Source organism: Channa argus, chromosome 18 (assembly GCF_033026475.1).
Source record: "Channa argus isolate prfri chromosome 18, Channa argus male v1.0, whole genome shotgun sequence".
Lineage (NCBI taxonomy): Eukaryota > Metazoa > Chordata > Actinopteri > Anabantiformes > Channidae > Channa > Channa argus.
Genome location: NC_090214.1, coordinates 10,470,166 through 10,484,322, shown reverse-complemented (window position 1 = coordinate 10,484,322; position 14,157 = coordinate 10,470,166). Strand labels below are relative to the sequence as shown.

The window sequence follows — 14,157 nt, the reverse complement described above, 5'->3', positions numbered from 1 at the left end:
CCTGTCTCATAATTTTAGCTCACCACACTAATAAAATGATTCAATAGTGTTATCCCATTAAATTTTATTCAACCATATTCATACATAAACACATATCAAACTCAGTTATGTATGTATGACATAATTGTACCGATTACAATGAGCAAGAACTTGCATTTCCTGATACAGCTTTTTTATAATTGTGACCAGAGTGATTAATCACCGTAAAAGTAACAAAGTATAAAATACTGCAACAGCTGTAGGTAAACAGAGCTCCAAATCCTAAAATATTGTTTGACCAAGCTGAGGAAAAACTAAAATCATTCAGTGGATATTTCAAACCAAACTATGACAAGCAACATAACACTGAAATGGTCACCGTTTTGTTTTTTTTATCTTTTCATAAGGTATATTTGGCATCAATATGGCTTAAACTTCCTCTCACAGTTCAGTCTCTCTTCCTTCACTATTGTGGAGAATATCACATTAGGAGACATCCAAGTAATAATCAAATTAAAATTGATTGGTGCTGAGCCATTTTTAAGTTTAGGTTTCCACCTAAAACTTATCTTTTAGGTATCAAAGATTTACCAACTGTAGATTTGGAAGATATTTTAAATAGTATTCTTCCCATACCATAACAAGATTTCAAAAGGTACTCATTATGTTCCAAACAATCATCCAAATGTTACTACAATGGAGCTAAATACACCTTTCATACCTGCTGTTGAAGGATTGGTAATGAAAATAGATCTTGGGCAGACAATTTAAACATTTTTCATGTTTCTCACCACTGTCATTAGCAAAGCTAGCAGATTATATGGGTACAACAACTACACATAAAAAAATCAAGACAAAGTAGCTGAGCAAAAAATTAAGTGCTAATGGACACTATTTCGGCATCTAATGAGAAAAATTATGAGACAAAATATCAAATAAATGTGTTATAATAACCTTTTTGTTTGAAAACATTTTAAAATGTGTAATTATATTTGGGTTTGTTGAACTTTAGTAGAAAACATCTCAATGTTATAACAGCCCTGACTGCTGGTAAAATAATGGAACAGTGTAATGGTGTTGAAAAAGAAGCTTGTCACGGCTAAAGCTGGTTGTTTAATGCTCTTTACACCTTTACGTCATTAAAAACAATTATTCAAAAAGGTAATAGAAATCAGAAACAAGGACTCTCAGCACTGAAAATATTTAAGATTATATTTTACAAGAACTTGGTTTTAAATAAATGTCCTGATCTGTTGGAGGGCTGGGGGTGGGGGGACTCCACTTACATTAAGCCATGTCAACACCAGAGAGCCAACCAAGGAGGACTGGACCGGCAGTATGCTCCAACTCCAACTGAAATCACATTTTATATGTTCAGGCCTTACACTCTACGTTTCAGAGAAGTGAATTACAAGTTTAAATTGAACAGAAGGCACTATATTGTGCTCAGCATGATTCTTTTTAAGTAAAAAAATTTGCTCTCTCGCTTGTTTTGTACAACAATAACACCGTATTTTTTTTATCAAGTTTGAGATGCGAGAGGCATTGTTCACTTCATCTTGTTATTCAATTCCAATTTGTGAAGAATATCAGAATACTGGTTTCTTTTCTATGCACATCCGCTTGACAGAATGTTTCCACTGTCCAACTCCTCCCAGTGTGACTCACAGGTTCCTCCAGCAGTTGTTTGGAAGTCAATAAACTTACAGACCTTTAGTCTCACTCAGTATCCTCACAACTGCTCACAGACCTGGATTTGAAATCAGTGTTGGGACTATAATGCTGGCATTGTTCCTACTCCTACAACCTACTTGGCTTTCCTGTGGTTGCAGTCCTCCTTCAGCACTCCAGGGCTACAGGTGGAGTGGTCTCTTAAAAAGCAGTCAGATTTTTTTATTTTTTTGTCTTTACTTTTTTGTGGAACAGTTCATTTCTTTTTACTCAGTCAAGAGGTTGAGGATCAGCTATGGGCATGGTGTGCAGAACTTCATCCAGTAGCTGTAGAGCTCGGTGTAAATGTATCTCAATCCAGCAGGGTGTCTCTTTGATGCTTTGTCGTGGGTAGTCAGGGCCCCAGCCCTTTACAAAGCTCATCCGCAGGATGCACAGCCTGCGCAGGTCATCAACCCCAATGCCTGCAGCAGCAGACAAACCTGCAGGGGAATTACAAGCAGTGACTTTTAGATTGGTTTGGCACTTTATTCCAAACAAAAGCACAGATGTGTTACCTAAGAAGTTACTGTTGTAGTATAAACTGGGACAAAAGTTCTTTTCACTTCTCCCACTCCACAGCATTTGAATTTTACTGTATTTGAGCTAAATCCCAATTGAGTTCTTGTAGGTGTATATAACTTTTGAAAGATAAATTGAAATTATTATTACACTAAATAATTCTAATTTTTATTTTAGTTAGTTTCTATAATTCATCTACAAAACTATTATTCAACAAATTTCACAAAGACATAAAACGTCTGCATAACAAAGTTTAACAGAATATTATTTTTCCCTCGTCTTTTTCTTTCACCTGCATCAATGTCCATTTTGAATTTTATGCAGCCCTTTAGCTGAATCTAGGAGCCTAAATATGTTTGATCATGGAGACTAAATACATATGCTACATCATTATACAGTTGCACAAGCCATTCTTGATTTAAAAAAGTGTTCAAATTAATGAAGTCTGCCCACTTCAGCTTATGTTTATACTGTTAGTTGCTTTTATTCTGTTCATGCTGTGCTGTAAATCTCTGTATTTTCTAGTGCCATAAGAAAATCCCTAATTTTAGTATGGATTCAAAATGCCCACAGAGCACAGGGACCTAATCCAATCATATTAACACACTTGCTGAAGACAAAGTGAAGCAGTAAGAACACTCACTGATGGCTGGAGCGATGCCTCCCACAGAGCCAGGTCCAGGAATGTTCCCAGCCACTGCTGCTGCCTGGGCTGCAGCAGCTGCCTGAGCTGTTGCTGCCTGCTGCTGCATCTGCCTGTGGCACTGGCGCAAGTCAAACACCTGGCAGGGGACAAGACAATGAATAATTACTTAAGCATTGGACTGAGAATACTGAAAATATTTAAATCTATTTTTATTTTAAATCTAATTTTTATCACTGTCCTGCAGTCTCACCTTAATGTAAGCACTGGGGTAAATCTTGTGAACTGCATCTCCAGGGGCACGTCCAGCCTCTCGATCCAGGTAATAGCTCTGCACAAACACTGCATGATCACTCAAACAGCGCACCCAAACATCTCCTTCACCTTTGCACTCCAGTTGCACACCTTTACCAATATGGAGCCTAATGGCATAAAGAAGGTTAAAAAAAAATATTAAAAAAACAACACACACAGTCAGAGGGAGAGATATTACAGGTACTTTGATTTGCTGTCAATCATTTATCATTCCCACAGACTTACTCTACATTAAACACAAACTGCCTGAATTAACTACAGTATACTTTGACATAATATATGTCATAATATATGTCAAAGTATCTGGCAGGGTACCTGGCTCTCTCTATGTTTTCTGTCCTGTGGACATTACTCAGCTGGCCCAAGCAAAAGCGATCCCCTCCTGATGGATCCACATATCCATCCACAGTGACTATCGGGCATGTGGAAGGCACCTTGAATGTTTCCCCAACCTGCACATCCATCTCAAAGTATGCAATAGAGCACCAGTACTCTGGAGCTGGAAAGACCCAGTAAAAAAAAAAAACTCAGGTAAAATGGGATGTACGATTACAGCTTTATGCTTTATCAAACGTAAACAAATAGAATGTCTGAATGTCTTATATCTGAAGTGTGATACTCACCAGGGTGATTTGATATGGGGGGCTGAAATGCAATTTCATTAGTGACTGGCCCTGCAAGAAGATGTCAATATTACTTGTGGAGGAAAACATCTCAGGTCATTTCTGAACTGTAACAGTATTAGACAGAGATTATCCAATAAATATACTGAAAATGAGAGAATTCCTAAAGCTATAGTCATTTCAACCAGTGATATTTTGTTTCAGATTACTACACATACATATATAATCAATACTAAAAGCTGCTGTATACCTCCATGCCTTCCTACAGTTATAAATGTTCTCCCGCAAATTATTTTTAAAGTAACAAAAAGTAATAATAATAATAATAACAGGTAATACACTCATGATTAGATGTTTACATCTGTCAGTTATCTAAAAAGACACAGAGTGGTGCTGAAAGCATCCCATTTTCCCATCCACTCACAGTAATGCCCTGTGTGGGGCATGGGTGGATGATGCTGTAGATGCCCATTCTGGTGTGGAGGCACCGTAGGAGTAAAGCTGTTGTTCCTGCTCCAGTTGGGGGAAGGATCTGTAAATATAAATATAAGTAGTTGCGTTACCAAATATTTGCCATCTTTATATTTGTCTGTGACTGTATTAACATTAACTTTGGAAAACTAAGAAACATATGATAAAATATTACTTAAACCTTCTTAAAAAAATTTCCATCATTTTTACTTCATTTAATTCTGGACAAAGGGGCACAAAGTGCATCTGCCACATATTTTTAGGTGTGGTGAAGTGTCTTACTTGAGGGTCCAGCACTGATAGTAGAAAAAGCAGATGTTGAAGCTGAAGTGTTGCCCTCCGATTGGGGGAGTAGAGCAGCGCTGCTGAAGGTCTCCTGTGGTCCAGGCCTTGATGGCGGATGCTGGATGGTCTGCAGGTGGCTTTCAGAGTTGGAGTGTGATTGCTGGTTATCATAGTCATACTCATCTTTTACCAGAAGTGGACCTAACAAAAGATTACAAACATGGTTAAGACTGTTGGACATTCCAAAAGTCCACAACAAACCAAAAGAAAAACCTCTCTACCTGAACTTGAAAGGGTCAGTCCTGATAAGTCTAAAAACACAAAGAACAAAATGTGTCACTCATTCAGTTCATAATACAACATATTTTTAATATAACATTTCAGAATGTCATTTAAACTGTGCAATACAAAACATTAACTCAACAGGCTAAACAATGTTAAACAAATACACCAATCTGTGAAAACCTTCACTGTTCCTTACCAATGCCTGGAGAGACAACTCTCTCATAATGATATGGGTTGACACAAACATTGTCACATTTGAGGTCAAAGGCATACTGGCAATATTTCACGTGTTTTAATTCATTTTTGTGTAGATCAGGCCATCGCCACAGTCGGGCATAGACAACATGGGGAAAACCTTTACGTCCCGCAACCTAAAGCACAGAAAGAAAGTTTTAAGGAGAAAGGCAGTGCCTCACGAGTTTCTTACTTTTATAAGGAGTGTAAACCAAACAACCAACTGGATGCTGTAAATCTGCTACTATACCTGTAAGCGTCCATCCAAAGTTCGCTGTATGGTTACACACTTGCTGGGATGTGCGCCATTCGTAGTAATGGCTGTGATAAGGGAATCCAGCTCATCTTTTTTCTCCTTCAGCTTCTTGACGAGACTCTCAATAGCTCGCTTAGCAAAGCTTTCACTCTCTCCACCTTGTCGATGGCACATCAGGCTATGCACAATGCTCAGGCAGGCATCATTGCTTGTAGGAGTGTTCGTGATTGACATTTTGCTCCTTGGATTTCAATCTGAGTGGGGCCTTTTCAGTTTTATCCTCTATGCTTTTAAGAGTAGGAGTAGCAATGAAGTTACTGTTGATCCAATGCTGTCCTCTTTTAGCAATCCAAAGGAAAACAAACGTGTCTAAGACAGATCAGATGATATGCATATAAAAACTGCAACAAACTATCAATGCACAATCTGTGGATCACACCAACATGGTTTTAGATATAAGTCTATTTACCTACTGTACCTTAAAAATCCGGTTAAAGGTTTCAAAACATGACACTTCTATTACCAGTAGCCAGAGATGGTGTGTTTCATGTCAATTAAACATTAAACGCACAATTTACAGATAAATATTTAATTGTTGAGGGATCTTCACTCTTCACAATTTAATATAGTGTGAATATGCCCAGATCCAAGTAATAACGCAGTAGCGTTAAGCGAACTGCACTAAGGATCACATTCATTCATGCAGAAACTAGTCATCTGAAATACCGCAACGATATCTTCTCCGCTGAATAAAAAGGTGAATATGCCCAGATCCAAGTAATAACGCAGTAGCGTTAAGTGAACTGCATTAAGGATCACATTCATTCATGCAGAAACTAGTCATCTGAAATACCGCAACGATATCTTCTCCGCTGAATAAAAACATTGTTGTGGCAGCCTAAATTGTATTATTATTTGTTGTTTTCGTTGTGTGGAATAGGTTCATTACGCAAACGTTTTTTTAAAGAGCTTTTTCCTCGACAAATGTGACTTAAGGTTAGCTAACGTTAGCCCGCAGAGGTACCACAGTAAACACATAATCCATAGCCCACAATGACTCAATACGACTCAATACTTCAAGATAATACCTTTAATGAAGTTTAATAAAGCCACTATTGTGGAAGACTGTTGAGTTTGCTACCGCTACCCAGCTTGGATTCAGTGCCTCTTGTGTCGTTAACGTTAGCGTGAGTAAGCTAACGCTAACACATTCGTCTCCTAATATTTGCTAAAGCAAACACCGAATGATCTGTGGACTTACAGTGATTTCTCCGCGCAGCAGCGTTGGTCCCGGGGGTAGCAGATGATAAAGAGACTGCCAAGTTTTTAAAAATGTGTCCAGCATTACCTAGCTGGCGTAAATATTGTTTTGGCTAGCGTGCTAGCACATATGCTAACAGCCAACGCTAAAAGACATTAACTTCACGCTGACTCGATGGGCGAAATCAGACTGTGAAATGTTAAAGCATTATATTACTTAGCTAACTGTTCACCTGTTTACCTTACTCAGCTTTTAAGGTACTAAAACAGTACAAATAATGCAAGCTAACAACAACGCTAACGTTTCTGGTTAGCAGGTTACGAAAATAAACAACAAAAAAAATCTTCTCCACCCACCAGCGCGCTCCAACTGCGCATGCATGCGCAAAATGTCACAGGCGTAATGCTGGATTTTGTTGTTCTAAAAATCAAGACCATGCAAATATATCCCAATACTGATAGCTATTTTATTCTAGTGAACACGTTTCCTTTGACCTTCTAAATGCCTCTGTGTTTCTGGGCTGCAGGGTTAGTGTGTGGTTACTCTGCACCAGATGTTCAATTATTCCTGAAATAATCAGTGATCAACAGTCAAGTAGATTTAATATTCCACATGCTTAAATTACAGTAGTACAAAATTAGACCTGGAGCTCTGTGCCCAGTGACTTGCCTCCCCTATTCCTGGTGGTCCAATGTTTTATTAAAAAGGAATATTAGCTTACATTATTAAAATGCAACATTTGACATGCAACAATGTTCACAGATAAATTTAAAATTTAAAGTACCTGCAAATCACATTTTGTTTATGTATTTCAGAAAACAAATGCAGAACCTAATGGATTCGTAATAGCACATGGTGAGCAGAAAGCTGACAAATCAAGAAAAGCTCATAAAGTACATGAATTCGGGAGTAAAACCAGGTGGCTGCTTTAAATCTGTCCTCTAATAGCTAACTGATGAAGACTGAGAGATTTGATTTCTTCCAGAAAAAAGTAAAAAACTGACCAAAAACTTAATCTTTCAAGAGAGAGGCTGAGAAATCACTCAGACTATGCTGTGCTGACGTTATTGTCAATCCAGTAATAACAATCTTAACATTTTGGTTTTAGAGTATTATAAATTAAATTCTTGAATCCTACAGCATATTATCTGTTTATAATACCAGACCAGGAAGATCTGAACAAAATTATGTCCACTGTGTCAAATTTTCAGTATTTCTAGATCATTCCATGAGGAGTCGCAACAGTAAGAGACATTACCTATTTGAGTTGTAGTGTGGATGAATAATTTGTTCACTGCCCGTCGATATCACCGCTGTGCACACTTGGCCTATGTAAATCTGCATGCAGAGTGAGGATCCTCTTAAGCTAGAAAGTTCAGCACTGTTATTCTATTGTTGTTATCTGCTTCCGTCTGTTAACAGCAGAAGCTAGGTGATGATGTGACACGTATTTTTTCCATTTCCATGTACTGTTGCTGCGGCCTTGATAAGGGCAACAGCATGCCCCTGTCAGAAAAAGGAAATGGGAGAGTTCAGAGGGCACCAAGCAACCTCATGACATGATTGTCAATAGCGCATTTTAGTGTTGGAGATAAGGAATCTGACACCACCTTCTCACAAATGCTGCCACTTGGAGTGGCGTCTCATCCTGAGTGACGGTCTACAAGACTCCAGGTTCCGACACCTTCTTATCACTATGGCATGGAAGCGGGCAGAGAGAGGCTCGCCAGGCATGTGACGCTAGAGGGATGGGGATTAAGGTTGTTCGGAGGGGAGTGCTGCGATTACCTGACAATGAAACATGACTCTGTGAATGGTTTGTTTTCAGGCATTTTATTTTTACAACCATAATAACAGTAATGCTTGTGTGAGAAACAAAAAGCAGGGTATGGATGGCTGGTATAATGAAAACTTTCACAGCAGTTGACAGAAAATGTTAGGTAAGAGAAGTGTTTCGTTTTCAGTCAAGAAGCCCAGAGGAGCTCCCAGACACTGTCAAATCCTGTCCTGGTCATAAGCCATCAAAAAGCCATCTGCAAGGTTGGCAGGCAAATAAGAGGAAAATGTCACAGTATTTAAATTATTTCAGTGGCTCCGCGATGCCAAAGGGCACAGAAACAAATTATACCATTTATACATCTGTAACATGTACATCTGCTTATAAAGAATTTTGGAAAGCCTGTCAATCAAATACAATTGAATTTAAGAGAGTTTTCATATACTGTATACTAATGGTAGTGCAAATCCCTGTAGTATACTGTAGTGCCTGTTCTAAAATGTTCTAAAATATTTCATGACAGAACAGTTCAGTTTGGATACTTTGGAGCTTCTGCATTAGTAACAATTTTTACTAAATGAACTCAATACAGATGAAAAATTATGTTTGGAGAAAGAGCTGTTATGTAAATTTTGCTGTAATGCATTTAGATTTCACATTGTCACTGAAAGATTTTCTATATTTTGTTCCAGTGCCCACACTGAATTGACACAAATGTCACTTTTATCAGATTCAGTCTCTTTGTATACAGATCTTGCATACTTTTTTTCCACATTACTCAGACAATTGTTATTGAAGTTTCTATCAGTATTACAGTATTTAAACTTTTCCTCTTAATATTATGGAGCTCACACTTTTTTCAGGATAAAACATTAACAATCAGCTCTTTTTCTCATCACCTTGTTTGTTGCGTGGGCTGTTCTTGTCATTTACAATTATTTATAGAACTTAACTCCAACACCCAAATAATATACACATCAGCAAATAAATACATTAATAAATTGTTTAGACTGCCTTAAAAGAGTTCCGGCATTCTAGCATTACAACATTAAACTTTACACTAACATAATACTAATTTACCTTTATACAATGGCAAATTTACAAGTAGCACAGATTCGTGTCCATGCCTAATTTACAACTAAGTCCAGACTTGTGTTTTTGCACACCACTGTATGAGATCTTATATACTGTGGAAATAAGTATATGAGAAGATTAATAGATAGACAGATGGATAGATTGTCTGTGTAAATCATAATTTTGAGACTATCTACAGCCACACTCTGCCACCACCATCCCCTCATACTTGTGGTTGTAAGTGATCACCCCATTCTCGTGATAAAGGAGTGGGATCGGCTCCAGCTTTGTGGGTACGCAGCAGGCACGTGATGCTCTCTCTGGATTCTTAACGCTCAGCAGTGTCTGCACTATGGCATGTTTGGTAGGCGAGACCTCAGAGGTCATAGGTGGGTTGCACACGCCGTTGCACTCATATGCGTCATATCCCAGAGGCTGGATGATCCATGCATCCCATCCAATGTCTTTAAACTCCACAAAGAGTGGGGTCCTTTTGCAGGGCTCACTCTTAACATTGCGACGGATTCGGGGAGGTGTGTCATAGATAAGGTTGGACTGCAGTTGCATGTGGGACCTTCTGTCCAGTTCGTTCCGGTTATCATGGCCAGCGTTGTGATTAGCATGCCCCCAGAAAGATTGTTGGCTTAGGCCCGTGTTTTCGGACAGGTCATCCTCATGTTCAATCATCTGGTTGAGCTCTTGTTTATCCTGCTTGTGATCTCTGCTCTGATCATCTGAGAATACAATCATCACTGCATTGTTTTTCTCATCCACGTTTCTGCCAATATCAATTTCTACCAAACTTTCCCCCTCTTGTGTGGCCTCTTTTTCTTCTGTTTCCAGGTTTGAGATGTGAACCTCCAGTCTATAAAGTACACAGCCGGATTTTCGCCAAAGTGTAACCACATGTGTCAAGTCAAATGACACCCAGCTGTTATCTTTGACATTGATATGCTTTGTCACCAGTTCCTCCAAATCCTTCATCTCCACCACCTCTTCTTTATCCCTCCTTCTCCCTTCTTTCCCCACCTCTTTTGACCAAACAACACCTTCATTTATTTTGTAAATGGTCACCTTGCAGTCGAAGCCAGCGTGTGGTCTCTGGGCTTTCTGGACCAGGGTGAAAAGGCGGAGCTCAGCTATTGTTATGTGCTCATGGTGAGGTATGGAGATGTTGAACACCAAGGGACGAATCCTCACACCTCTGGCTGTTGTACTGTAGGGGGAGGAATCTGAAATTGAAATTTCAACAGTATGTCTTAGTGCAATTTATTTATTTTATTTTTTTTGGCCAATACAAAATTATCATAATAAATAATTTTACCTTGTTTGAATATTACAGTCATAAATCAAAGTATTCATTGTTTTACTGATTATGCTGTTGTAATCCATCATGTACGTATCCATCATGCTCCAAATAATCAGAGTGTTAGTCTTTTAGCTGGGTTTTTAATATTTATTTTTAAAACACTTTTAACTGCAAATAATAAACCTTAATAGAAATAATTACGCAAGTTTAGTAGATTAAAAAAAAAGAGTTTACTACCTAAGGTATAGAATTCAATAAAAGCCCATCAGACTTATTTGCCCTACTAAACAATCTCAGAATACACCACTCAAAGACTTTTACCTACTCAACCTGTCTTTGGATACTGAGGCGCCCACTGGCCTTGCTCCTTGAACTAAAATACATGGTTTTCACGTTGACCACACCCACTTCAGCACTTAGCCAGCTGATTGGCTGATTCACTCATCTTGCCTGAACATCACCTGAGATGACTGCCAGTCTCTTAATTTTTTTAAATTGCTAATGACATTTTCTCTACAGCTCACTGTAAAACTATCCTATGGTCATTTTCCAAATAATATTTTTATATTTGTTTTATTTTCAAGCTTAACATTTAAGACTACTTTTTATTGTCTTTACTTATAAACATTTGTTTTTCTGACTTGAAATCTTTTTAACATGAAATGATTTGTTAAATAAATGAAGTGCTGTGGTTGAATAAATTCCGTTTTAAAGAAACAAAACCAGCAGACTTCCTCGCATGAATTGTTTAAGATGTAAAACTGAGATTGTAGTTTGAGAGGGAAATCTTTGGTGTGTGTTTTTAGTGTTTCAAATTGCTAATTCTTCACAGCAATAATAAGAATGCTAACCATGATAAAGGGCAGTATTTAACTCAGTCTCAACTCAAAGCCCACAACCTCAGAATTCAACACTGTTGAAGCTATTCAAGTCTTTGGTACAGTTTTTAAAGATACAACAGCTGTGGGTATATGTTCTTTATCTTGAATGAAGAACTGACTCTTTATACTGAGGTCTGTGGTGACGTTTGAGTAAAGAATGCCCAGCAAAGTTTATGGCAATGCGTTTCTATTTTTCTGGTAAAGTCAGCTAATGCAAGACAAGCCTACATCACAAAGTTTATATAGCTAAGGAATCCTACTTAGAAGAATTTATTGTGGTAAATAAAAATTTACAAGTGAACCCACTTGTAAGCAATAAGTAATGTTATTTAGAATTTAAAATTACTCTAAAACAGCATGTTATATTAAATTTTAGTGGATTAGTAACTTAGCTCAAACTTAGTTCTCGGTTTTGTTCAGTAAAAGTGAAGCAATCAGTTTCCCACTTTTGTCCACATGTTCAGATTAACAGTGAAGACGTTAAAAAGAAAGTATCAAAATTCTTTATGTAAAAAAAACAGCTTTATACCTTCATTCTTGAAACTGCGCACAATGTTGGCGGAGGGCACAGCAGTGCGGTCATTGGCGAATCGGTTGTACAGCTCCAACATGTGTTCGGGTGGCTCCTTACGAGCTGTGGGGGGCCTGGGCTGGGGCCTCAGCTCTGTGAGGTTCAGTGTGGACAGAAACTGGCTCAAAAAGTCCTGTGCATCAAGCAGGGGATTATCACGTACATTCCTACTAACTGATGCCCTGTGGTGATTCTCAGGAGACCTGATAGGACTGCTCAAGCTCAAACCAGTCAACACCAGAAGGAGACCAGTCAGAAAGTGAACAAACCCAAGGCTGGACAAAACTGAAGCAATCATGGTTGGGTGGAAGAAATGTTTAGATCCAAGAAGAGATCACAAGATGTAATATTTCCTTCGTAGAGGATAACAAAAATTTTCACCTTTTGAAGGAGAACTCTCTGTCTTTAAAGGACAACAGGTTGCTGTTGGGAGTAAAGTGACAACAGTTTTGTCCTTGTTGATCTTGTGGTTTGGTTCTGAGGGCAGGGCTGTCCTGTCCAATGTGCTGACATGTTTGGAGATATCACTAAGGCCCTGCTCGACCCTCCTCTCTCTCTCCCGGATCTCTTATGGCTATCCATCCATGTCCACTGATATTCTGTCTCATTATGATGTACACCTTTCTCTTGACTAATCAATGAAAAACCATTCCACACAGTGGCTTTATTTTAACTTGACAGCTTGTCTATGAATTGCTAGGAATACAGTATGTGTAACACCATGTTATGATCAAAGTAATAATGGTGCATTGATACGTTTTTTTATTCAAAATGCTGTACGGTGTTGTGATAGGGAATTGATCACAGTCTAGTTCCTCAGAAATATGGAACAGATGAAACTTTGAAATTTTGTTGTGTGGAGTATTTGACTAAATCCATAACATATTACTTCAACACAATTATTAATTTATGCATTGCAATCTCCACAAGAGGCCAGTGTAGACTCAGTATGTCTTACTTCTGCCTGCTGAAAGGAATTGCACTAACATTTTCATTAGATGAAGAATCCTTAATTTATCTTACTTGCATATCCTGCTGGATAAGCTTTTTTAAATAATTAGTATCTGAGGCTTTACGTCAGTGGCATCATTTCAGTGTACATCCACTCAAAAGACTCATAATATAAGACATATGAACAATAACGTTTCATATGCAAAACAAATATGACTTTATGTGTACATATGTGATGGAAGTATGAACTCACTAAACATGCATCTCAAATGCCACCTTACACAACTAAGCCCTGCCCTACTGAGGCTGAACAAAGAAACAATGATAAAAACCCCTCAGTACAATAATTAAAGTACATGAGTGCATAATCACAGTACATGGCTATGTGATGGCTAGGAATGAGATGATGTAAATATCTTGACAGTAAATCAAAAATCTGTTAAAGATGTTTATTAGTTCTAAATTAACAACAAATAATATTTACTCCCCAACAAATTGGGAAGTAAATATTTATTAACACAGGACTGGAGTGGATGACTTCCTTGTGTTGCATGCATTGCTATTTATGATAATCTATTGATGAGGCACAGTTAAATCACTACGCTGCAGATGCATCACATTATTGCAGTGTAACATGGAATGATTCAAAGATTTTAAAACCAGACTCTGATATTTATTTCAGGGCATCAAAGTTACAATACGTTTTCTTATTGAAGTCCATCCCTCCATCTATTATCTGTAACAGGTGGGACTGGAGTGTATCCCAGATGTCACTGCGTGAGAGGCGGGGTACACCCAGGGGCAACACAGAGAGACATACACACTCCAATTTACACCTACGGGCAATTTAGAGACACTGATTAACCCAACATGCATGTTAGGTTAATGTGGGAGGAAACCAGAGTACCCGCAGGAAAACCAGCCAAGCACAGAGAGAACATGCAAAAAATCCACACAGAAAGGCCACAGCCAACTGGGGAGGCGAACCCACAGCCCTCCAGTTGTAAGGC

General features: G+C 38.3%; 2 protein-coding genes across 3 annotated transcripts; both read right to left on the bottom strand.

The window, feature by feature from the left end:
* Positions 1-47: 47 nt before the first annotated feature.
* smad4a (SMAD family member 4a) lies at positions 48-6,926 on the bottom strand. Of its 2 annotated transcripts, XR_010911487.1 has the most exons (12): positions 6,585-6,926; positions 5,318-5,692; positions 5,030-5,204; positions 4,830-4,859; positions 4,546-4,749; positions 4,217-4,324; positions 3,793-3,843; positions 3,485-3,668; positions 3,108-3,276; positions 2,855-2,993; positions 1,791-2,132; positions 48-1,332 (listed from the first exon to the last, which is right to left on the bottom strand). XR_010911487.1 is itself a non-coding variant. In XM_067483686.1 (11 exons), exons 2-11 carry the CDS (start codon positions 5,555-5,557, stop codon positions 1,921-1,923), a joined length of 1,512 nt encoding a protein of 503 aa, XP_067339787.1. In that variant the 5' UTR covers positions 5,558-5,692; positions 6,585-6,926; the 3' UTR covers positions 1,514-1,920. The 2 variants fall into 2 exon arrangements, 1 of the variants encoding a protein (XP_067339787.1); XM_067483686.1 differs by lacking the exon at positions 48-1,332 and having other exon boundaries at positions 1,514-2,132.
* Positions 6,927-8,404: 1,478 nt separating this feature from the next.
* Positions 8,405-12,702, bottom strand: LOC137104223 (bone morphogenetic protein 10-like). The gene is made up of 2 exons (XM_067485153.1): positions 12,155-12,702; positions 8,405-10,667 (listed from the first exon to the last, which is right to left on the bottom strand). The coding sequence occupies exons 1-2, from the start codon at positions 12,492-12,494 to the stop codon at positions 9,625-9,627; spliced, it is 1,383 nt and encodes a 460-aa protein (XP_067341254.1). The 5' UTR covers positions 12,495-12,702; the 3' UTR covers positions 8,405-9,624.
* Between the last annotated feature and the right edge of the window lie 1,455 nt (positions 12,703-14,157).

Excerpts from the sequence above, each read along its gene's own strand:
- smad4a (XM_067483686.1), bottom strand. The coding sequence starts at position 5,557 with ATGTCAATCACGAACACTCCTACAAGCAATGATGCCTGCCTGAGCATT. Across the intron at positions 5,205-5,317 it reads CTTTGGATGGACGCTTACAG|GTTGCGGGACGTAAAGGTTT; the intron begins GTATAGTAGCAG and ends TCTGTGCTTTAG. Across the intron at positions 3,277-3,484 it reads GAAAACATAGAGAGAGCCAG|GCTCCATATTGGTAAAGGTG; the intron begins GTACCCTGCCAG and ends TTATGCCATTAG.
- LOC137104223 (XM_067485153.1), bottom strand. The coding sequence starts at position 12,494 with ATGATTGCTTCAGTTTTGTCCAGCCTTGGGTTTGTTCACTTTCTGACT. Across the intron at positions 10,668-12,154 it reads GCGCAGTTTCAAGAATGAAG|ATTCCTCCCCCTACAGTACA; the intron begins GTATAAAGCTGT and ends TTTCAATTTCAG.